The 23366-nt window shown below is 43.2% G+C and overlaps 2 protein-coding genes across 6 annotated transcripts in view; one reads left to right on the top strand and one right to left on the bottom strand.

Annotated features, from left to right (window-relative positions):
- Positions 1-19956, top strand: part of TANC1 (tetratricopeptide repeat, ankyrin repeat and coiled-coil containing 1) — a 221405-nt gene extending 201449 nt beyond the window's left edge. For all 4 annotated transcript variants that reach the window (XM_060257302.1, XM_060257303.1, XM_060257300.1 and 1 more), the window contains 8 exons: positions 3047-3180; positions 3514-3637; positions 3840-4015; positions 8355-8487; positions 14053-14144; positions 14887-15033; positions 15411-15511; positions 17367-19956. In XM_060257302.1, coding sequence (XP_060113285.1) covers positions 3047-3180; positions 3514-3637; positions 3840-4015; positions 8355-8487; positions 14053-14144; positions 14887-15033; positions 15411-15511; positions 17367-18777 — 2318 coding nt within the window. In that variant the 3' untranslated portion in view covers positions 18778-19956. The remainder of the gene's footprint in view (positions 1-3046; positions 3181-3513; positions 3638-3839; positions 4016-8354; positions 8488-14052; positions 14145-14886; positions 15034-15410; positions 15512-17366) is intronic.
- Positions 19821-23366, bottom strand: part of WDSUB1 (WD repeat, sterile alpha motif and U-box domain containing 1) — a 35482-nt gene continuing 31936 nt past the window's right edge. For both annotated transcript variants that reach the window (XM_060257306.1, XM_060257305.1), the window contains one exon: positions 19821-20918. In XM_060257306.1, the coding sequence (XP_060113289.1) occupies positions 20740-20918 (179 nt within the window). In that variant the 3' untranslated portion in view covers positions 19821-20739. The remainder of the gene's footprint in view (positions 20919-23366) is intronic.

Consider the following 23366-nt stretch of genomic DNA (forward strand, 5'->3'; position numbering starts at 1 on the left):
TCCAGGAATCTTGTTTGTTTAGCCCTCCTGCAGGCAATTCTTCAGTCCTCCTTCTTTCCAAACATGGTGTTTTGGGGGCATGAAGTTTTCTGTATCTTAAATGACCCCTAAGAATCCAGGAGCTGAGAGTGATAGTGAGATAAGGGACAGGCAGGTCTCAAAGGGTTTTGTTTTTAGAAAAGTGACAAGCTTGGTCTTGCATAAGCAGTACTTCAAAAACTAAGAATGGAAAAAAAATGGTCAGACTGCTTGAGTCTAAATGGTCAACAAAGTCCTAAAACAACTGTATGTATCAGATGCCATTAAAAAAAAGAAGCAAACTACTTTCTATGGTCTTGCTTTTTGGAAAGAACATCCAGGCATCCTGTGTTTTAATTAATTCCGAGTAAATTATTGAGGCAATTTATTACCCTGCTTTTCTCCCCAGTGGGAGACTCAGAGCAGTGTACAAAAACATCCAAATACAATTAAAAACAAAACAGTGGCATAAACAAACAAAACACCATCGAAATAAAGAAAACAAAAAACATGATAGCAACATGAGCAGGTTCTGAACCCGTGGGACAAGTCACACAATGGCCACAGGCTCTGAGACTGGGATGAAAGCCAGAGGGCCAAAAACTCTTTGGTTCATACCCAAAGACTTGTGCCTATTCAGGTACCTGCAGCCAGGAAGGAAATAGGTAGTACCTGCAGAAATAATCCAATGCAATTGAGAAAGAGTTAAATGCAGGCAAACGTCTATCTAAATGGGCTGGATATTTAGTTGTGAAATTCATAATGTGAAGCGTCCTCTGAGTGTTTTTCCATATGCCAGTCTATAAAGCAGTATTGTTTCTGCAGCACTTCTGCCTAGCTGACTGTGTCTGTACACAAAGGATTCCAGCAATGAGAAGCTGTGTTAATTTTTAGCTCTGTATTGTAGATTTGAAAACTAATGTGTGCCTAATGACCAAGAAACAATTCATGATGGGAAAATGAAATAACTATATTTTCAAGCTTCATAGGTAAAAATGGAGAGACTAGTGATTGAAATGCTTGAACGTGTAGCTTAATTTTTAAAGTGATACAGTGGAATTTGCCAGTTTTGAAGGGTAACATTCCTCCCACTCCCTCCCCAGGGTTATTTCTCTGCCTCCTTCTATCAGTGTCTTCTGCCAGCAAGTATAGACCTTTATACTTGCTTTATGCTTACGTTGTTAGCCACCTTGGTGGCCCTGATTGGGCAGAAAGGCTGGATGTTACAAATAAATTTTCCCATTTGTAAACCGTCTTCTGAAAGTACAGCCACTTACGTTTTTCTTTCTGTAAAACAAAATCACTTAGGGCACAAAACAACCCCACAACAAATCTATTGATTTTGTGATGAGGGTATTTCCTCCCCTCAAGCAGTGAAAACCACAAAAGGTAATAAAATACCCCATGAGGTTTGCTCACCCCTGTCCATAAAATATTGATCTACAGAAGCATTGTTAAATGCGCTGAAGAGAGCCAGCCCCCCAACTCTGTTCAAATAAAAGTGACCTGATGACACACACCGGTTATTAAATATGCAAAAAGGGGACATAGAATCGAAATAAAAGAAACATTCCATGTTAAGTATTGTATCAAGGCTTTGGATGTTTGAAACAAGATGTAAGAGATGTGAAAGATACAGAATTCTGCCACCTCAATCAGATTTTATGAGTGTGCAGGATATTTGTCAACCTTGAGATACATTATAAGTTGGCTTGGGTTGGTGAATTTACCCCAGGTACAATTGTACCCCAGGTACAATGCTTAGTTGCAAGCATTTGACAGATTATACAACTGTAGCAGTGCCATGCCTACATGGTCACCGGGCCTAGGAGCAGCTCCTAGGCGGCCATCAAGTCCTGAGCAGCTGGATGACGTAGGACGTCAGCTGTGCTCTCTGTACTTGTGCAGAGAACATTCTTATTTTAGGGGAGATTTAATTTTTAAAAATTTGGATTTTTCTGCACACCTGGGGGGGGGGGCGGGTGTTCCCCAAGTCTGCAGAAAAGTCTGTTTTGTGTCAGTGTGGCCTTGATCCACATAGTTAGATATCTACAGATAGGGCCACACTTGATTATTAGAATGCAAGATGGTAGGAAAGTGTTCTGAGCTGTATTATATACACTATTGAGGAATTCTCTGTTCTACACACTTGCCGAAGCCTGAGAATCTGTGCAAGCACGTTAAAACATTTCTATTAAAATTGTTTGCTATCCAGTATTAAACTGGAAAGGGAATATTCTTTCCATCTGTATTTGGAGAACTCTGTGGTGCTGATTATGATTAGATGTGCAAATGGAATCAAAGACATGGCAAGCCACCCAGTGCATCGGCATTGTTTGCATCCCTAATATGTTCACATTATTTTAAGTTTCCTATGCTTTGGTCAGCCGTGCTAGGACAAGAAGCAATAATAAGAGGTACAGAATAATAGGTACAGAATCAAAACCACGTTCTCAGTTTATTTGGCTCATCCATAAATTATGGCAATGCTTGGCTAGAAGAAACAAGAGAGAGAATTGCCACTTGCAAAAAAAAAAAATGCTATAATCTCTGTTCTGTTCCCAAATTAACAAATATAATAAGAGTGCTGATGTTACTTACTATGTTAAAGATGAGACAAAAGAATCAACACTAGAAATCCAAATGGAGTCTGATGAGGTGGCATTATAAGTTTGGACTTGTGTGACCCAGTGGGTAGGAATATCTGTCTTTTTGCTCTGCAGAGACTCATGAACACTAGCGGCATTGTGTGAACACTTCTCTTTTAGCATTTCTGGATATGTGTATATAGTCATGTAAGACAGATACAAAAGCTTCTACAATTTGTTGCCATGTTTCACATCAAAAAGTTCAGACACCTCTGCCATTTTAAAATAATGCTAGTTATCTGAGAATAGCTAACCTTTTAGGTAAGAAAAAACTTGTCTATCTAATTAACGTTGTAAATAAACATATATAGAAGTTTTGCATCTTAAGCCTTTTTAATGTATTTAATTCGTCAGACTAAATGCCTTTCTTTCTCTTTTAGCTTTGACAGCTGCTGCTGGGAGAGGGAAACTGGAGACGTGCGAACTGCTGCTCGAACATGGTGCTCTAGTAACAAGAAATAATAGGAGAGGGATCCCTCCTCTTTTCTGTGCTGTGCGCCAAGGACACTGGCAGGTGGGGCAGCCTGATGAATAAAACAGCCAATCCCAAGTTAACTTTTGGAATATGGGAAACTTCTATGATGTTAAGATGGAGCTAGCCAGGCATTTTTTTTTAAATTATTGGTTTTGAAAAAACTGCAAAGCCTGTGGGTATTTGAACTAACAAGATGGTCCTTTGCTTGCAGAATGTGATAGGAATAGATGGATTAGTTCTGTACCAAGGGTGGTGTTCACGTTTCCAGAGAACGAAAATTCCTGTCACATCCTGAAAGAACAGTATCGGTTTGCATCAAGGGTGTGCCTGCACAGTAGTGCAGTGGACATTGATTTACGCTTTTGTTTTCAGATTGCAAAACTTCTACTGGAACATGGGGGTGATGTAAATCTCAGTGACAAGCAAGGCCGGACGCCGTTGATGGTGGCTTCTTGCGAAGGACATCTGAGCACAGTAGAATTTCTCATCTCCAAAGGTAGAACATGTTCAAAAGTATCGTTCATTTTTCATACATTTCATGTTGGCATGAAAGCGCAACTTATAAAACTCAATGCTTTTTAAAAATCAGCTACATGGAAAGCTAAGAATAAAAACATCAGCTTAATTATTAGCATTAGGACTGAAAATGTATCTTTGGGGGACTTTTTAAAATGCTTTCATGTGTTTGTTTTTTAAAGGTGCAGACATTTCACTGCTTGATAAAGAGGGTCTGACAGCACTGAGCTGGGCTTGCCTCAAAGGACACAAAAGTGTGGTCCAGTATTTGGTTGAAAAAAATGCCACAATAGACCAGACAGACAAGAATGGAAGAACACCCTTGGATCTAGCAGCTTTCTATGGGGACTCAGATATTGTAAGTCAGGTTGAATACTGAGTTTGCTGAAAGTTTCCCCTGTCTAATATCAAACCAGAGCACTAGGATCTCTTCTGTTTCAGTATTAATGATGAAAATTCAAGCAGCCTCTAATCCATGAATTTGTGGGTCACAGTGGACATGTTTAACCAAGAAAATATGTGCCCCTATTTTTCTGTAAACATCTAGACCACCTCTGCAGGTTTTTATTATTATTTATTTCTGTACATTTATAGTCTGCCCTTTCCCAGACTCAGGGCAGATTCCAACATGATAAAACAATTAAAAACCAACAATACAACAATCAAATAAGTAAACAATAGAACAGTCGAACAATTAAAACAAATTAAGAAATTAAAACAGTTAAGCCATTAGCTCAGAATTAATTTAAGGCAGCACGGATGGTGTGGACACATAAATTCACAGCTTAGGTGCCCAAAAGATATCAACTGTATCAGCCTGACTTTTAGCAGTCAATATGACAGTCACTGCTGGGAGGCCAGTTAGATGGTGTTATAAGGACGCCCGCCTGCCTCAGCCATAGGCCTGGCTGATCAGCTCCGTCTTACAGGCCCTCCAGAATGGCAACAAGTTCAGCAGGGCCTGAACTTCCATAGGGAGCTGATTCCACCAGGTCGGGGCCAGGCACCCCCTCCCTGTCCCCGCTCGTGCCGACGGAGCTGGCTGGGTAGCAGCCGCCCACATGCTTCTTCCTCTGTTCTGATTTGGAACGGAGGAAGAAGCACGTGGGTGGCCGCTTCCCAGCCAGCTGAGTGTTCTTGCTTGGACCGCCCCTCACCCAGCCCCTCCGCTCTGCCTCTTCAGAGGGACTCGACTGGCTGGGCAGTGGCTGCCTGCGTCCTTCTTCCTCCACTCCGGATCGAAATGGAGGAAAGAGCACGTGGGCAGCTGCTTATCAGCCAGCTCCCTTTGAAGAGGGGGAGGGCTGGGTGAGGGGTGGGCCAAGTGTTCTTGCTCGGCCCACCCTTCACTCAGCTCACTCCCCCCCCTTCAGAGGGACTCAGCTGGCTGGGAAGCGGCTGCCCGTATGCTTCTTCCTCCATTCCAAATCGGAATAGAGGAAAAAGCATGCAGGCAGCCGCTTCCCAGCTAGCTATCCCCCTCTGACGGGGGGAGGGCGGCTGGGCAAGGGGTGGTCCGAGCGTCCTTGCTCAGCCTGCCCTTCGCCCAGCCCACTCCCCTCCCGTCAGAGGGACTCAGCTGGCTGGGAAGTGGCCGCCCGGGGGGGGGGCGGGGGCAGAGTTCTGCCTGAGGCGACAGAACCGTTAGCATCAAGCCTGGGGCCAGGCCGAAAAGGCCCTGGCCCTGGTCAAGGCAAGCCAGACATCCCTTGGGCCAGGGATGGTCAAAAGATGTTGACTGGCCGATCTTAATGACCTCTGGGACTCCTATGGGAAGAGACGGTCTCGCTGGTATGCTGGTCCAGTTGGATCTGTGCACTTCATTGCATAGGAGGTATTCATAGGGGAGCCACAGGGAAAGTTTTTTTTATTCTGTCCTGTTTCCACTGAACCTACACAGTGTGATACTATGTCATGCTGTCCAATAAAGCTTCCACAATGAAACTTGATAAACCAACCCAGTGCTAAAAAGGATTTAAAAATTAGCAAACTGCATTTGGCATTTACTGCCACCATGTTATGAAAAAATATGCCATTCTACTGTGAAATCAACAAGTAATGGCTAAATACTATTAAGAAATTGTGAGATATAGAACTGTATTCCTATCAGAAGTACCCTTTAAGGGCTTATAAGTTCATTCAAGGACAAAAAAGCATGGAAGTATGTGAATTATGGCTCCTATCTTAGGTGCCATGAAAGCAATAAGAAAATCTGTTGCCTCCACCTTGTGGGCAGTACTTCTAAGCCGAACATCTCCAGTTACAAAAATCAGGTTGCAGGTGATGTGAAAGACCTGAGACCCTGGAGAGCTGCTTCATGCAGCTGCCTTCCTCTCAGGCATTTCCACTCCACTGATTTGAGCTCTAGGTAATAGCACCAATGGTGCCCAGGGACATTCCACAGCGCTGGCAACTGGTGGGGCAGCAGTGGTTAACCTCACACATTCCTCTTTTCTAGCAAGCTGTTACACAGGAGGTGTGCCCCATGCCCAGTAGCAATTGGGCTGCTGCTGACCTGTAACAGAAAGATTTGGGGCAATAGCTCCCCTGACATGTTTTTTAATCAAAACTGGGCTAGATGCCATGGACTGTGAGCGTGCTTGTCGATGCAGTTTCTTTCCCATCTCCTCCTTTGCATAGCAGTCTCCTGAAACATCTGAAAAGCTGATCCTCTGAAGTCACAGGAGTTCAGTGAACAAAACTCAGCAGACCTATGAAGAGGGGTAAGCTGGGTAGCATTTCCTGTCCTTATTCTTCTGTTGGCAGAGTTTCTGCTAATGCAAAAGACTGTACCATTATAGGAGGAGAACGGGACCAGTACTGTCTCTTCTTCATAGCAATCCCACCATGCCCCTGTGGCATTTTCTCCATGGGGTTCCGGTAACTACAAGTATCAGCTTTTTTTGAGCTCTTGGAAGGCTGCTGGAGGGAGAGGAACAGTGGGAAAGACTGCAGGACTTGACTCAGTAACAGAAATTAGTGGTCCTTTATTTTAAAGCTGCAGAGAAGTAACTACAGGATGATGAGTGAAAAAGGACAACTGAAAGGGGCACTTCCCCCTTTCATTTATTGCAAAAGTTGTCCTTTCATTCCATCCATTTCCTCACAACTGCATCTGATCCCCCTCTGTAGAGTCTTTATCTTCATTTCAACCATTCTAGTGTGTCTTAAGAGCGCCTATGCATTATTCTACACCTTTTTGCCCAGTCCCTTTCCAAAGATGTAGCCCCTTAATGTCATCAGCAAAGGAGCAGGCTACATATTTCCTAGCTGGCATTGTTCAAGTTAGCATTCTACATCATTCATTTCAACTCATCTTACTAATAATGTTCACAACTCTGGCGCTAGCATCAGTTCTGGTCCCCAACCTAAAAAGGAAGAAAATTCAGACTGAAAGCCCAAGTGTGGGTGCATGGAACCTTAAGTTATAAGCAGGCAGAACATTCCTAGCTGGCATGGTTGAAATTATGAGACAGTAAAATCACAAGGTACAAGACAGGCTTGATGAAGGCCAAGAAGAGCTGGATGGGGTGATGCTGGCTGTGTCACCAGTAACAGGTACCACTGTACTCACCTGATAGAAATAGCACTTGCCTCCAGTTTTTAAACCACTGCAATTCAGAGATCTTTCAGCTAATTTTTTCTGAAGTTTGGACAGGTTGTATCCTTGATTCAAGAGTTCCTTCAGCTCAAACTCAGTACACAAATTAGACATGACTCAGTAAAGCAAGGTTAAAGCAAATCAGTAAAAGAGACTGCCATAAATATAGCTGTAACATTGCGATGCCTCTTTAAGTGACGGTTCTCTCTAGGCTCGGTTTACCACAGGCTGGAGAAAATTATGAACACATACAGAGAACACAGAGAGCCTATAGCAATTTGTTGGACAAATATAGAATTTTATGGATCCACCCCTGTGTTCACAGTGTGCTGAGAATGAGATATCGTGTGGCTAACAATTTCAGATCTTTGATGCTCAAGTATCTCAACAAGCCATAAGTTGGCACGTCGAAACAAGGAAATGAGAGCTAATCTCATGTTCCCTTGCAAGAAGGAAGAAATAAAAAAGTGCACTGCGTAGATATTGGTTTATTAAGATTATGGTTTCTAGTCCTTGGTGTTAAAGCACTTTGCTTTGTAATAACATGAAAAAAAATCCTAAGCATGTTGGCACCTTTACACCTGCAAACCCATTTGTTCCTGAGCTTTGTGGAATTCTTTTCCCCCACCTTGATTTCTTTCTCCCTTTATAACCTTATTTTGTAAGTTTTAATTCTCTTGTTTACTGCTTTTATCGTATTGGATTTGATATGATGCTGGACCTTTAGAATCAGATCACAGTTCATTGATGCGTTTAATATTCTTGTTTACCACCAAGGGAGCCTGCTGGTTGAGGGGAGCAGCACACAGTCTAATCTGTATTTATTATACATTTCTTTTGGGATAGTCATGAAATCAAAATTAACACAATCTCCTTCATAAGTTTGCTTTAAAATAAATAGGCCAGTTGTTAAAGTGTATTACATTAATGGAGCTTATGTAAGAAGTGCCTGGTGGACAGTACTTATGATTGCAAGCATTTTTAAAACTACATTCGTATCTCAACGTTCAGAAATGAGTGCATATTAGCAGTACTTCAACACTGGGGAAATATGTAATAATCCTGAACTCTTCAGGGCTTTTCTTTGCATTTACAGGTGCAGTATTTAGTAGACAAAGGAGCAGTGATTGAACATGTTGACAATAGTGGGATGCGCCCCTTGGACAGAGCAATTGGATGTCGAAATACATCAGTTGTGGTTACTCTGCTTCGAAAAGGAGCCAAATTAGGTTAGTAAAGTACATCTAAAATAAAATGGCTTTGTTTAGAGAGGAAATTATTGTCTTGAAAACAACCAGATAAAATCATTGGATTTTTTTTTTTAAAACACTGGTCTATGAAATGCAGTTTAGTGCTAATAAATATGTCTAATAGAAAACTGTTTAGATGTTCCCTAGCAAATCTGATTTTTATCTGCTTTAAACTGTAGCATTTTGACATTCCTTGCATATGTTGTAATACTGGCAGCATTAGTGGAGATAGAACAGCACAAGGGTGAGAGTCATTTAGTCCAAGAATTTGGGTGTGTGCTCGTGGAATCCAGTAGATTTTAATGGTGCTTGTTTTAATTTGTGGTGTCACTACCAATTTTTGAAGAATAGCAATAATCTGCATATGTTTCCTTTAAATCTGTTGGTCTAACTTAAGACCTGTATATCTGGAGAGATTAGTTTGCTATTACATTTCAGTAACTAGTGTTTAAAGCAAGGGAAATTAAATCCAGACAAGGAACTGACTATTCAGCCTTATATGGAGAGAAGAAATAAGGGATGTGGCCCTGTTGATTCTGAGACCAAGATGAGAATTTAGGAGTATGGACTCTAGTGGTTCCAGCCCTATCTGGCTTAACAAATCTAAAAGTGGTTTATTTAGGGGACAGCTGTTTGACTCCATAACGTTTTGAGCTAAGGAGTTTCCTGTTGGCAGTGCAGTTCAACATATATGTGAAAGTGCTAGGAATACAGAACACCCAGCTGGTCATCAAAATCAAATGAATCACTGAATGTCTGGAGTCCAGTAACTGGCTAAAGGAGAGTCAACAAACTGAAGCATAGCCCAGAAAAGAGTAAAGGACTCTTGACTGGTAAAGCAGTTAATCCAGATCTTAATGTGTCAGTTCTGGATAAATTCTGGATAAGATTACACTCTGTCTGAACAAGTAGCTTGGTTTGCAGTTTGAGATACTTCTAGGCCTGTGTGTAGTGATAGCCGTATCACCACCTGTGTTGTTCATTGTTATGTTTTTGGTTGGCATGCAGTGACCTTTCCTTGAAAAGCAAAAGCTCTGGCTACAATTATGCATGTTCTACCTCATTCAGGTCTGATTACTGACAAAGGTTAGATTATCTAAAGAAATGAGCAGTGACTTGCGAAAGCTCATATACCCTTGATAGTCTTTACAATGCTACTGAATTCTTTTTCTACTGCAGATTAGATTACTGTGACAGCAGGCATAGGCAAGGAACTCAGCTGGGTCCCTTGTAGGGTTGGGGCCCACATTAAGCTGGGCAGAGCACTTCCTCCCTGCATTGTACCTTTCCTATCCTGACAAACGAGGCATATACAGACAGTGTCCTGGGACGCCAATTTTATTGTGGTGCAGCTGTACTGTCAATACAAAGACCGATTTCGCACTCAGCTTACCCCGCTCTCCCGTTCGTATTCTCTGCGCGGCGTCTGTCGGATTTCCCACTATCTGTGCCGGAGTTACAGGAAGTGTCACGGCTTTCACGCAGCAAATGGAAACTGCTTTTTAGTGGTTTCCATTTGCTGCGCGAAAGCCGCGACGCTTCCTGTAACTCTGGCACAGATAGTGGAAAATTCGACGGATGCCACGAAGAGAAGACGAACGGGAGAGCGGGGCAAGGTGAGTGCGAAATCGGTCAAACTTTCACCATTAGTTACATCTGGTGCCTTTTTTGTAGAAAAAGCCCAGCAGGATCTTATTTACATGTTAGGCCAGACCACCTGGCTGGAGAGCACGTGGCTCCCACATGGTGGGTCGGGCCAGCCTGAGCCCTGGCCAGCCAAGGCGGAGCTCTGCTCCTGTGGACTCCAGCAGAAAAAAACCCCTGGTTACGTCATTCTTGTGCAGTACACAGCCTCCACAGCCTCTTTTATTTTCTCCACTGCACGCAACAACCACCCCAAAATCTGTTTCTACATAGTTTTAAGGTTCTCTCCATGGATTGGGAGCTGCCCCCTTGTTCCAGTCTCTGCAAGCCTAGTCCATCAGCCTGAGCAGCTCCCCTCTGCTGCTGAGAGCAGCTGAGACCACTAGCCAGTGTTTTCCCACAGCACTAGTTCCAGGCCAAAAACACCTCAGCAGACAGCCGGCAGCCTCAGGCCCCTGCTTGGCTTGCCCATCCAGTTTTCTTCCCAGGCTGTAGCCTTGACTTGAGCAGAGAAGGGCAACTAGAATGATTAAAGGGCTGGAGCACTTTCCCTATGAAGAAAGGTTGAAACGCTTGGGACTCTTTAGCTTGGAGAAACGTCGACTGCGGGGTGACATGATAGAGGTTTACAAGATAATGCATGGGATGGAGAAGGTAGAGAAAGAAGTACTTTTCTCCCTTTCTCACAATACAAGAACTCGTGGGCATTCGATGAAATTGCTGAGCAGACAGGTTAAAACGGATAAAAGGAAGTACTTCTTCACCCAAAGGGTGATTAACTTGTGGAATTCACTGCCACAGGAGGTGGTGGCGGCCACAAGTATAGCCACCTTCAAGAGGGGTTTAGATAAAAATATGGAGCAGAGGTCCATCAGTGGCTATTAGCCACAGTGTATGTGTGTATATAACATTTTTTGCCACTGTGTGACACAGAGTGTTGGACTTGATGGGCCGTTGGCCTGATCCAACATGGCTTCTCTTATGTTCTTATGTTCTTAAGGGCTGCTAGGCAACTCTGTTTTGTGTCACTGTGGCCTTTGAATGCAATTTAGAAACTTCAGATGGTACGGAATTAATCCACAAGACTATTGACTGGCGTGGGTTAATTGTACCCTGCCAGTTCTTTAAAAGACTTAATTGGCTGACAGTTCCCTCTGGGGCAGATTCAAAATGCTGATGTTTAAAGCCCTAAATAATCCATGACAAAAGTGCCGGAGTGACCCTTGGAGAGTAACAACTAGTGAGATGGCCTCTTCCTCACAGCTGTTTGATATCTTGCCTGCTTATACACCAAGTGAAAACATTAGTTGCCCAGTTCCATGTGGATATGTTACAGCCCAATCCAGACATAAGTGGCGACCGGCCGCAGCGTAGCTGCCGCACCGCTAGTAGACTTCCTGAAGACTTCGGCACGCTGGAGCTTGGGGAGGAGAGAGACGTAGCTTGCCGTGAGGGAGACGGTCATTATGGCAACGCCGCTGACATAGGCACAAGGGAGGTGGAGGCAGCCGGAGGGGAGGGCCAGCCCACCCCCCCATTGGCCAGTCCTGGTGCATGTGCTGCGGCTAATGACAGTCACGGATGGGGAGAGGCGGCCCCAGAGAGGCTGATAGCTATCCTCAACCCACTCCAAACAGAGAACGGAGCCAATGATGGGCAGACCATCACAGGCAAAGGAGAGACGTCCCACCAACATGGGGAGGGAACAGGAGTGAAGCTAGGCATGCACAATGAGAAGCCTGCTTGGTGGCAAGGCGGGGGTGGGGGCGATACACGGAGAAGCTGTCAATCCCCTCACACCCTCCCACTGTCAGAGACTGTGCCAATGGCAGGCAGACAAGCAGGAAGTACCAAGTGCATGAGTTTGCTGTCATAGACAGCAACTGGAATGTGTGTCTGGGAGTGAGCAGCCCAGCAGCAGACACACCCCCACCCAGAGACCCCCTGTGTTGCCCTGACGGCTGGTTCAAGTGCCAGAGATGCTCGCAAACCAAGTGGTTTAGAGGGAGGTGGGGGGGACAGTGGAACTTACCCAGCCATGGGCAACAGTCCTCGCATGCAGCGCCTCCGGGAGCCCGGAACCTGTGGAGACCTGGAAACGAGCAGTTAGCCCCAGGGGAGGGACCTCTCTCTCCCTCTCGCAAGTCAAAGATACTGTCAGAGCAACCACACGGTCTGTCACCAACATGCCTGCCTGTCTCTCACTCTAAGTCTGTATGGCCGGGAGCTCACCAGCAGAACTTCCCACCACGTGCTCCTCTCCCTAACAACTGAGTTGTGCGAGGCCAGAGCAAAAGTTCTAGGAGGGGGGAGACCACCATTGGGTGCTGGGGAGGGGCCTCGTCAGCCCGAGGCGCGAGGGGATTGGTGAGGCAATCACACCGCTCCCTAAGGGGTTTGCAAGCTTCCGTAGCGGTGGAGGTGACCTTTGTTTTTGGTTTCAGCGAGTGCCTATGGGATATGCTGCTATTTTTGCCGGCGTAAAGTTGCGCCTCTCGGGGGGGGGGGTATGTAATTGGCCAAACTGCTCAGGAAGCTGCCTAAGCCTGGCCACGCCCCCAACTCCACCCTGTCCTCCACCTGAACGCCATGCTCCACCTCACTTCCGCCCACGCTCGCATGTAGCCCTCAGGTGCCGCTGCCCTCGGGCAGCCCCCGCCCACGTAACTCCGCTCCACTGTGAAGATGATGATGATATTAGATTTATATCCCACCCTCCACTCTGAAGAGTCTCAGAGCGGCTCACAATCTCCTTTACCTTCCTCCCCCACAACAGACACTCTGTGAGGTGGGTGGGGCTAGAGAGGGCTTCCACAGCAGCTGCCCTTTCAACGACAACCTCTGCCAGAGCTATGGCTGACCCAAGGCCATTCCAGCAGCTGCAAGTGGAGGAGTGAGGAATCAAACCCGGTTCTCCCAGATAAGAGTCCGCACACTTAACCACTACACCAAACTGGCTCTCCACTGGCTGTGGCGGCGCCGGTCGTACATCAGTGCAAACCCTTCCTGCGCCCACGTAGTGGCTCGTCTGCTCCCGAAAGACTTTCTGTCCCCCCTCTCTGGGTTGTGCTGTTAGTCTGCAGTAGTGGAACAAAGTTTTAGCCCAGTAGCACCTTAGAAACTAATGAAATTTCTCAGTGTGGAAGCTTGCTTAAGTCAAAGCTCACTTTGTCAGGTACAGATGAGAAGGAAGAACCTATCAGTACTTAACATCCGTGTCAGAAGATGGGAGGGCTGTTACCTATAAGGGCCAGTTAGAGCCAGAATGCAGAAGTTCAATGCAAAAAAATAATGAGCTTGATTAGAGCTTTAGGTTAAGGGGGAAATATGGAAACCCCTTCAAAATTTGTGTGTTGAAACAATTGATGCTTTTTGACATACCGAGGGCAAATTCTGCAAGTATTCCTGCTCATTATTTTTGTTTCTCTGTTGCAGCACATGGGTCTTCTCTGCTAGGATTCCCAATCTCTGGCTCATGGAAACACATGCCATAAGTCACCTTTTCTTTGGGGGGAGGGAATCCCAAATGTTCATAGTCTCCACAGACACTCATGGATAGGGGAGCACAAAAGTGCAGACTCCTATCAGGCTGTTCATCAGAATTTGCACAATCTGAGTAGCAAATGACACGGGAGAAAAAAAATATATGATCATGAGATGCATCCTAATAGGATTTTGTGACCAACCCTAGCATTTCTTATCGGGCTGATTTTTATCTGCTGCTTAAGGTTTTATTTGTAAGGCATTCTATGGTATTTTTAAAAATTCTGATTCAATCTGTAAGCTGATTTGAGCATTGTTGATAAATACAACTAAGAATGTAATATGTATGTCTTGAAGATTTTAGCATGAAGGTTTCAGCATGATGCGTGTTTAATTATACATTAATTAAAATTTCAGGAAATGCAGCCTGGGCAATGGCAACTTCAAAACCCGATATTCTGATAATCCTTCTGCAAAAGCTAGTTGAAGAAGGAAACATAATGTACAAAGTACGTCTATCTTTGTTTTCATTTTAGCACTAATATCCAAATGCCGTATGTATGAAGTTATTACACAAGAGTAGATGCCAGTAGTTCAGGTCGCTGAACAATTATTGGGAATTGGCTGTCTCATGGGAGCAGTGTGCAGAAGAGAACATTGTTGTAAAACACAGAGAAAGACCTTGTGACATCTGGGTGAATTTGATGAAAACCCAGATATTTGAAAAAACTATAGGCTTAGAGTGCAACTAGATGTCACAGTGTTAATGGGCCCAACCTACTTCAACACATTGTGCGCTGGGGGGGGGGTCAAGAGCATCTGATACTGCTGCATTGCAGGCCCAATCAGGCTCGGACCCCTGCAGCATTTTTAAACAGACCAAGCTTAGCTGTAAAATTGCAACAACGGTGCCTATGGGTTTGATCTTTGGCTACTTCTGTCTTTACGAATTGTTCATTTATGCATGCCTGATCAACCCATATGATTCAGTGCAGCTGTTAAACTACAAAATTATTCTTTGAAGCCCTAGTGAAGACACCTGTGCAGTCCAGCAAAACATACAAACTACCCTCTGTAGAATGACATGATCCAGCATATATTTTTTCTGGGTCATGTATTAATACTATAAAATCCAGCATTCTAGCTTTCTAATTTTTTCTCCAGCAGAGCCCATTAACATGTCAGATTTTTAAAGATGAAAGCGGCATTTTAGAACACGATTGTCAAACTTCTCTGCTTTTCACCTTGCAGAAAGGGAAGATGAAAGAGGCAGCGCAGCGGTACCAGTATGCCTTAAGGAAGTTTCCTCGGGAGAGTTTTGGAGAAGAAATTAAAGCATTCAATGAGCTCAGGGTTTCTCTGTACCTAAACCTGTCACGATGCCGAAGAAAAACAAATGTAAGCCCTTGTAGTGCAAGTTATAATATATTGTGGCAAATAATAAGGTTCTAGAAAAATACATGCATGTAGATGAATGGATTTGATTTGCTAGAGACTGCTTTCTAATTTGGAAAATGTATATGCCATCTCTGTAAAGACCTGTTCGAAGGCCGCTTGCATACCTATCCAAGCATTTGCATCCTGTCCTGACATAGAATGTAATGTGATGTATGAATGCTTCAGCAGTTTCAAGGTAGTACTTTCTGTTATCACTGTACCTGCAAAAGGATTAAAGGTTTAGCTTGCAGTATCGAGAAGCTGTGCAGCAGATCGCAACAGTTCATTGTAGTAATTTTGGAAATTAAGGAACTGTAACTGCTTTATTGTTTTGATAGGATTTTGGCATGGCAGATGAGTTTGCTACTAAGGCACTTGAACTCAAACCCACTTCCTATGAAGCATATTATGCCAGAGCAAGAGCCAAGAGGAACAGCAGGTACTTTAAGACATATACATACAGCAGCCATGTGTTGTGAGCTGCCCTGAGCCCGCCTCGGTGGGGTAGGGCGGGATATAAATAAATAAAATGAAAAAAAAACCATACAGCAGCCATTTCTTGTTACTGTTGTAGTAATGGTAAGCGGGAGATTAGTGTAACCTTCTTAAAAGGTTACTGGAAACAGCAAATAATGTTAAACAGGTATGGCCTTCATTATTTCTCAAAACCCCTCTTGTGATAGAAGATGGGAGTGTCCTAACCCTGTTCTCATGTTCCTGCAAACCCCACAGTCCATAAGTTATACGTATGCAGGTAGAAACTACAGTCTTGGACAATACCATGGGAAGAGTTTGGAACTGAGGAATGAATAGTTGCCAGCTCTGGGTTGAGAAATACCTGAAGGTTTTGGAGGTGCAGCCTGGAGAGGGTGGGTGTTTGGGGAGAGGAGGTAAGTCAGCAGAGCATAATGCCATGAAGCCTACCCTCCAAAATAGCCATTTTCTTATGGGAAATGATCAGGGTCACCTGGAGATCACTTGTAGTAGTGGGAGGTCCCACTACTACAAGAGATCTCCAGGTGACCCTGATTGCATCTGGAGGTTAGCAACCCTAGGAATGAACATTAAAAGCAGGGGGCCTGCAAGGACTGATGGGGTATAAGGCATCCCATCCCCCTGGACTTGCCCCTCACTACCATTTTCCAGTTATTTCTTTCTCTTCCCTTCCAGTCATCCTTTCTGCCCCCCAAGTTTTCTCCCTCTCTCTCCTTTCTTAGTTGCCGCTTCTCTTTGCCCCACTTCCATCACTCCCAAATCGCTTGTCACCACTGATGCTGCCACCTGATGGCGGGTGGGAGGAAGAGTTTGAATGAGCGCGCGTGTCCAGCTCAGACCCTTTCATTACCTGGCCCAGTGACCGCAGGCCTCCCTTGCTATCTCCAGTCAGGTGATGGCAGGCCTGCATTTTAAGCACTTTCCCATCAGCTGGCCACGAGACAGAATGTGCTTTGTACTCTAAGCCTCTCACTTCTATCCACCATTTTCATTCATCTTGCCACCCTTACAGTATCTCCTTCAGAGTTAAGAGTTGTCACTTCTGTACTTGCACAGGCTTCACTTTTCTGGCTTGGGGGATTCAACATTTCCTTTAAAAAATTTTTTAATGCAGACCTGTATGTTAGCATCCTGTATGAACATTGTCCCATTGTGCAGGTTCCTTTACTATTTACTATGAAGCCATGTTCAGAATTAGATACAAAGCTGGAAATCAGTATTTCCAGTGTGTGTTTTGCCTTCCCCCAGCTTTAAATATCACTTCTACAACTGGCTGGGAAAAAAAATGCACTTATTTCTTTTCATTGTAATTGCATCCCCTTCAAGCTGATACATTATGATAAAGGAGGGGAATGGGGAGTCCTTTGTATAGAGTCAAGAAGTTGCCAGCTGTTTTAGAACTGTACCACACAGCTCCTTTGTATGTAGTGAGATAATACTATCTCAACAAGTAGATGCGTTCTGCTGAAAATTCAGATGTTGCAAGAAACTTCCTACATGCCAGAAGCATGAGGACTGTACCATATAATCCTAAGTGCATCTCCTTCAGAACGTGACAAAAATATGACCAGTGGATAAACCTTTTGTTACCCCAGTAGTTAGTGAGATGTCTATTGCTTAACGAAAGGATCCTCAGTCTCTTTTGGGATACTGTAGAAAGGACGTAAGACTTAAGCATCCAGATCTTAAGAGTTATAAGATGTAGTACATAACAAGGAGTCTGCAGATAGGCTTGTCAGTATGCAGTAGTTAAAATGTGAATATGCCTAGTTTATTGAATATGCTTCTTTCTTCTCCAGGCAGTTCCATGCAGCCTTCAGTGATCTGCGTGAAGCCATAAAGTTGTGCCCTGGAAACCAAGAAATAAAGAGACTCCTAGCTCGAGTTGAAGAGGAGTGCAAACAGCTCCAGAGAACACAGCAACAAAAGCAGCAGTGTCCTCTGCCAACCCAGCAGAGTAATGACTCTGACAATGAGGGTGAAGCTCTTGCGCAGGACCCCTTCAGCTTGGAAGAGATAGAAGAGGAGGAATTTTTGCAAGAGGAGGTGCCTGGTCCATCTACACAGAGGCTGCCGCTTTCCCACGCTGCTTCCTCTTCCAACAGAAACCCTCCAGAAGGGAATCCCCAGAAATTCAGGCCCATTTCCCCCCCAAATAGAGCAGGCAGTAAATACCTGCGAGAGCCTGGCTTGACAATGCAGCCCACAAAACAAGCCCAGATAGTAAAAACTAATCAACATCTGAATTCCATCCAGTCTGGGACACGAGCTGGAAGTGGTCAGCCTGGCACAAAGACCCAGCCTCTTCAGTATCTTCCTCCAAGCCCTGTGCCCTCCAGGCATCTGATAAATCTAAGCAACAATAAAAGCCAGCATTTGGATGGTACAAACACACTTTCTGCAAGTGTCACTACAGGGAATAGCTCTTCAGTATTCAGTGAAAGACTAACAGCTGGGCAGTTTTCGTATTTGCAGCATAATGACAAAGGATCTTCTCACATTTTCTTAACTAAATCCAAAACTCATGAGAGACTAGCTGTCCATGCTCCTCCAAGCATGGAGAAAACAGGTCAGTTTCCATCTCAAGGAATTAGTGAGATAAGGCAGCAAAGCTCTGTGACTTCTAGTCCAGGTTCTGCCAATTTGATAGTTTCCAGTTCAACAAGCAGCTTATCTTCAAGCAGCAGCTTCTCCGAGAGTCTGAAAGGGCAAGGTCCTGATGTTCGAATGAAGGAGAGCAAAACCAACCAAGGTCAGAGTGGAACAGTAGAACATAGGCCTCGGAATACTCCCTTCATGGGAATCATGGATAAAACTGCACGGTTCCAGCAGCAAATGAACCCACCAAATCGCAGTTGGCATGGCCAGACTGCAGAAGGATTCCTGAAAAGCGTTGCAACAACTGGAGGAACTTCAAGTTGCGAGCAGTTCCCTGCCAAGCAGTTGGGCAGCTATGGAAATCAAACGTTCTCTTCTTCTTCCATTTTAGCATCAGGGGAAAGTATCCAGAATGGGATGCAGTCTAAAGAACTTGAGGAACTCAAGTGCCAAGCATCTGCCTCCTCACAAGACAGCAGGCTAGCTAAGCCTGTGGCTCATTTGTATCAGGAAGTTCTCTCTAAACAGCACTCTCAGCTTAATAAAGACATTCATTCAAGTCATGTCACTTCTACAAAGCCAAAGCGATCTTTTGTAGAATCTAATGTGTGAATAGTTCTATTTTATCACAAACCATGTCTTTCTTTGGTTGTAAAACTTAGCACATAGTGGCATATAACAACTAATATTAAGAGCTGATATTACAGGGTGTATAACAAACTTAATCATCCAGCCACTTCTTGAACATTAAAACAGGCTGTCCAGTGAACAAAATATGGGCTACCACCACTTAGTTAAGATGCTGTTTATTGCTGCAATGGAGGTGGAATTCCATCAATGTCAACTTTAAAAGAGGATTTTAAACATGCTTGCCTGATTAACTATATTAGTAAAAATACCAAGCTAAGTCTTTTGAAATGTTTTGTACAGTCATGTATATATCCTGTTAAATATTGTTTTAACTCCTGCAAGGTGGTGGGATATACTTCACATCTGGATCTGTCCATCACTGTTTCCCTGTCAGGAAAATTAAGCATTACTCTTCCGTCTTAATAAAGATACAGGTGTAATTTTAGGAAACTTTATGTCACTTCTGTGCAAGTCATTCAGCAGCCATATTTTAATTGATTGTGTGAATAATTGACTGTAGTTACTATAAAGCAGCAAATAAATTACAAAAGGGGGTTGCATGCATTTTGTTCAACATCCTGGTTATTGCACTGAGTTAAATATATGAGATGTTAACAACATATAACAGCACTTTACATAGTTTATCTAAACACCTTTTGAGGTGCTATGTAAGTAACAAGATGGAGAATAAGGAAGAGGATTGCAAGTTTTTGCTATGTTTTTATAAATCTCCCCAGTGAACATTGGTGGGAGGAATATCTGAATTTACTTTTATAGGAAGGGCATCTGATACTTTTCCCTCAGTGCTTCAGTGGGAAACTTCTTAGTGGCAAGGATGTTTTCAAGATGACTGGTTTGTAAGGACATTCCTGTAAGTAACAAAGGGTAAGTAAAAAAGAATACTCCCAACTTGTACAAGCTCAACCTTTTAACAAATTACTCCCTTGTGTACAGTATGTATGTACATTGTAATGGCATTCTCGCACGATTTTTAAAAATTCCATAAAGAATTTGCAATTTCTAAATGAATTGTTACTCTTTAGCTTATTTATTGTTTCTCTTGGTATTTGTACAATCTTATTTTATTCTCTCGTTCTGTAGATCTATTTTTTTGCACAGCTACTGTATTTTTCCCATATGAAATAAAAGACTATTAATATAGGTTATGATCCAGCCGTATGCAGTTTGTTGCTACAAGATAAAGTTTCATCAGTGACACACCTTTAGGGTTGGTCAGGAATTTAATGGCCGCATACCAGGCTCAAGGGGGTTACTTTTCCAGCCTTTTGAGACCGACTTCCTGTTCGTTCGCTCTGCGGTGACAGGCTCCATGCTGATCCTCTAGTGAGCATGATAATCACTGCACATCAGACTACTTGTGAGTTGGGGCACACCCCCCACACGATTTGTTTGTGCTGTATATTATGAGCATAGCAGTTGTAGGAAACAGCACTGATGTCTCCCCACTTAATTAGCTTCTCAGCATAGTTTTGAGAGGTTTGTCATTCAGTACTTAGGTATGCTCCACCGAAGATACGTAATAGCTAATAAAGAAGCAGGATGCAAGTGCTGGCTTCTAGCCAGAGTGCTTTTGCCAGGGCTGACTGGTGTCCCAGGCCACAAATAATAATCGGGGTATGCAAAATCTAAAATGCCAATGATGAAAATTTTTCAAAGCCCTACTATGCTTCCTGCCACAAAGGGCTTCATACGCTTAGCTGCAAAAGATGTCCACAAGCTTTACTTTTCATGTGAACATTTTCGATGATCATTTGTTTTATATATTCTATAATTCTGTCTCTACAGAATGTTTCTTTTTTTTCAGTTTTCACATTTAGGTGTAAAGGAATTTATAAGATTCATTTACAGACATGTCAGATACTGAAACCCAGAAGTACACCGTGAATTTACCCACCTCCTGTAATCTGAAGGAATATTCGTTATTTAAAACAGTGGATTTTGATTGTGCATTGACTGTGTTTCTAACCAGCGATTTATAGCCATTTTCAAAGTTCTATTTGGGGTAAGTACAAGTCTCTGAAGAGGGAGATTTGTCATGGGACTCGAGCGCCTTTTATTAACAATCCAGTTTTCCATTGCTTCCTTCTCATAGGAGTAGCCATCTAAAGAGAAATCATAAACATATTTGAATCACTAACAGGAATGTTCAACCAAATCCTAAAGTAACACTGTATTTTAGGAAAGAGTTTTAACAAGTATTTCAATACAATCACATGCAAGTTCTTTAAATGACTCCTCAATAACCAACATGATGAGACACACAATATAACCAGGGTGAATCTAATAGCAGCAGCCTGCCCCTGCCAGCAAGAAGCAGCACATATTGTGTCTAAAGTAGGCTTTGGTGTGTGGATTGTTCTGTAACAAGAAGCAGGGTCTATTCAAGTAGGTTGTGATGTATCCTACCTAGACTATTTCTGCACACCACCAGTTGAGAACCACTAGTCTAAAGCAATCTAAAGCCAGTTCTAACTGTTTCACTAGTATGTCTGACTGATTCATGTTTGCAAACATTTCCTCATTCGTACACTACTTGAAGTGCCCTTTCCCTCTCTTCTGTGTCTGTTAAGGATGAAGGCTTCTTTCCCCTCTTTCTCCAGTGTCTCTCCAACTACTTAATTTTGATAATAAACTTCTTGGAACTGGAACATTTCCCTCTTCGTTATTAAATTCTATAAAGGCTTACTAAAATTTCAGATAGCTGTACTGAGCCAGTGGATCCCCGCCCCGAAAACATCAGTAATTGTAATCAAATTATACCCATATCTTGCAATTGCACATCACTGGAGATAGGTTTTTCCCCCTTCCTCACAGAAAATTAGATTACTGATTTTCTTGTTATTAAACTATCAGGATAAATAAGTGCTACAATAGAAGACCAAACATTAGCTTCTCCTAAAAGATAAATCCCTCTTCACCAAGAATCTGCTAAATGTAGAAGGCTGTGATGCTCATCTATTCTATTACTGATTTGAATACTGGCTTTAAAATTGCTTTCCAAAGTTCATCACAGAGCTGTCAAAGGAATCATCAGAGCTGCTAGGCAAGGTCCCTTGTGCCCACTGCCTTTCATGTATAAAACAGCAGCACCAAAACAGTGACGTGACTAGGCAGTAAATTACAATTGATAATCTGCATTTTAATAGCCCTCATTCAGGGCTGCTAAATAAAAAGTCATGTCTGTAACGCCATTTTCTTGTAAAAACCATTGCTTGCTTATGGGCTGAGTTATACACAGCTTCTTCAGAAGCATAAACACTTTTTTATTTTGAGATTCAATTACCACTTAATAAATGTAGTTTGTTTGTCTCTATCACGATTAAAAACACACACAAGAGGAAGAAATGAATCCTAATGTTTGTTATTTAGCACTTTTGAGACATGAGATGGATATCAAAGGAAGAAGATATAAAGGCACAGAAATAGTAATCACAGGTTTACTGAAATGTCTAATGTGTCTCATAAAAGTATTTTTTGTTGGGCAAGAAATGAAAAGAAATAAGGTGGAAATTATGAGTAGATAGCAAGACAGAGCGGGTTTATGCTTTCAAACACTAGTACTTTACCCTCACATTCAATATAGCACTTCACTTCTGTGTTGCCCTCACTGTTGTTGAGGGGTGGTAGTGAAAGAGATGTGCTGCTCCTTTTTATTGTCAGCAACCAGCAGAAAAAGGGGGTCAGCAATCTCTCACAATCTTTTGCAAAGAGCATGAGGATGCTCCTTGGAGAAAATGTCACACTACCTAACTTGTCTGTCCAGGAGGACAAATACCATCTCATTACTTAAACCATCCAAAAGTCTCTTGGGCTTCCCAGGGGATATATTAGACCTAAGGGACAGATTCAACAGTAAAACATCAGTGCAAGTGCACTCCAAGATTGTGAAGTTTTATGTGACCTTCACATAATTACATTTAAGCAATATCAATTTAGTTCTTCAGTGACTTGCATAGGCACTTAGAATAAACTTTGGGACCATCACTTTAAACAAGCCTCGGAATGTAGTCAAGTGGTTATGGGAGAATGGAATTGTTCTCCCTCTCCTGAGGTACAATTTTTGCTGAAAAGAGATCAGGAATCTTGGAAGCTGGCTCCTTATCTGCAGGTGCATTTTCTGACCATGGTGATCTCTGCTTCAGTAACCTTGTGGCTGGATTGGTGCGATATTCTGTACTTGAGGCAGTTCTTGAGGACAACTGAGAGGATTCAGTTGCAGGTTTGTTTGTGTGTGGGTGTATGAGAGAGAGAGATCACAGTCCAGCAGTCAGAATTGTATTGTACCTTGAGGTCCCATAACTAGCTTCCAATTAGCTGCCAGAGTCAATTCAAGGTGCTGATGATTATCTTTAAAGCCATTCATGATGAGGCGCCATAATACTTGAAAGACAGTCTTCCCCCTGCATACAACAGCCCAGGGTGGTATAACAGTACTGGCTTAGGATCTGTAATACATGGGTTTAAGTCCCAACTCTGCCATGTGTTAAACCTGCTGGGTGACCAAGTCAGTCACACATTCTCCGCCTGAACTACCTCGCAGTTGTTGTGAG

Source organism: Heteronotia binoei, chromosome 16, assembly GCF_032191835.1.
Source record: "Heteronotia binoei isolate CCM8104 ecotype False Entrance Well chromosome 16, APGP_CSIRO_Hbin_v1, whole genome shotgun sequence".
Classification (NCBI taxonomy): domain Eukaryota; kingdom Metazoa; phylum Chordata; class Lepidosauria; order Squamata; family Gekkonidae; genus Heteronotia; species Heteronotia binoei.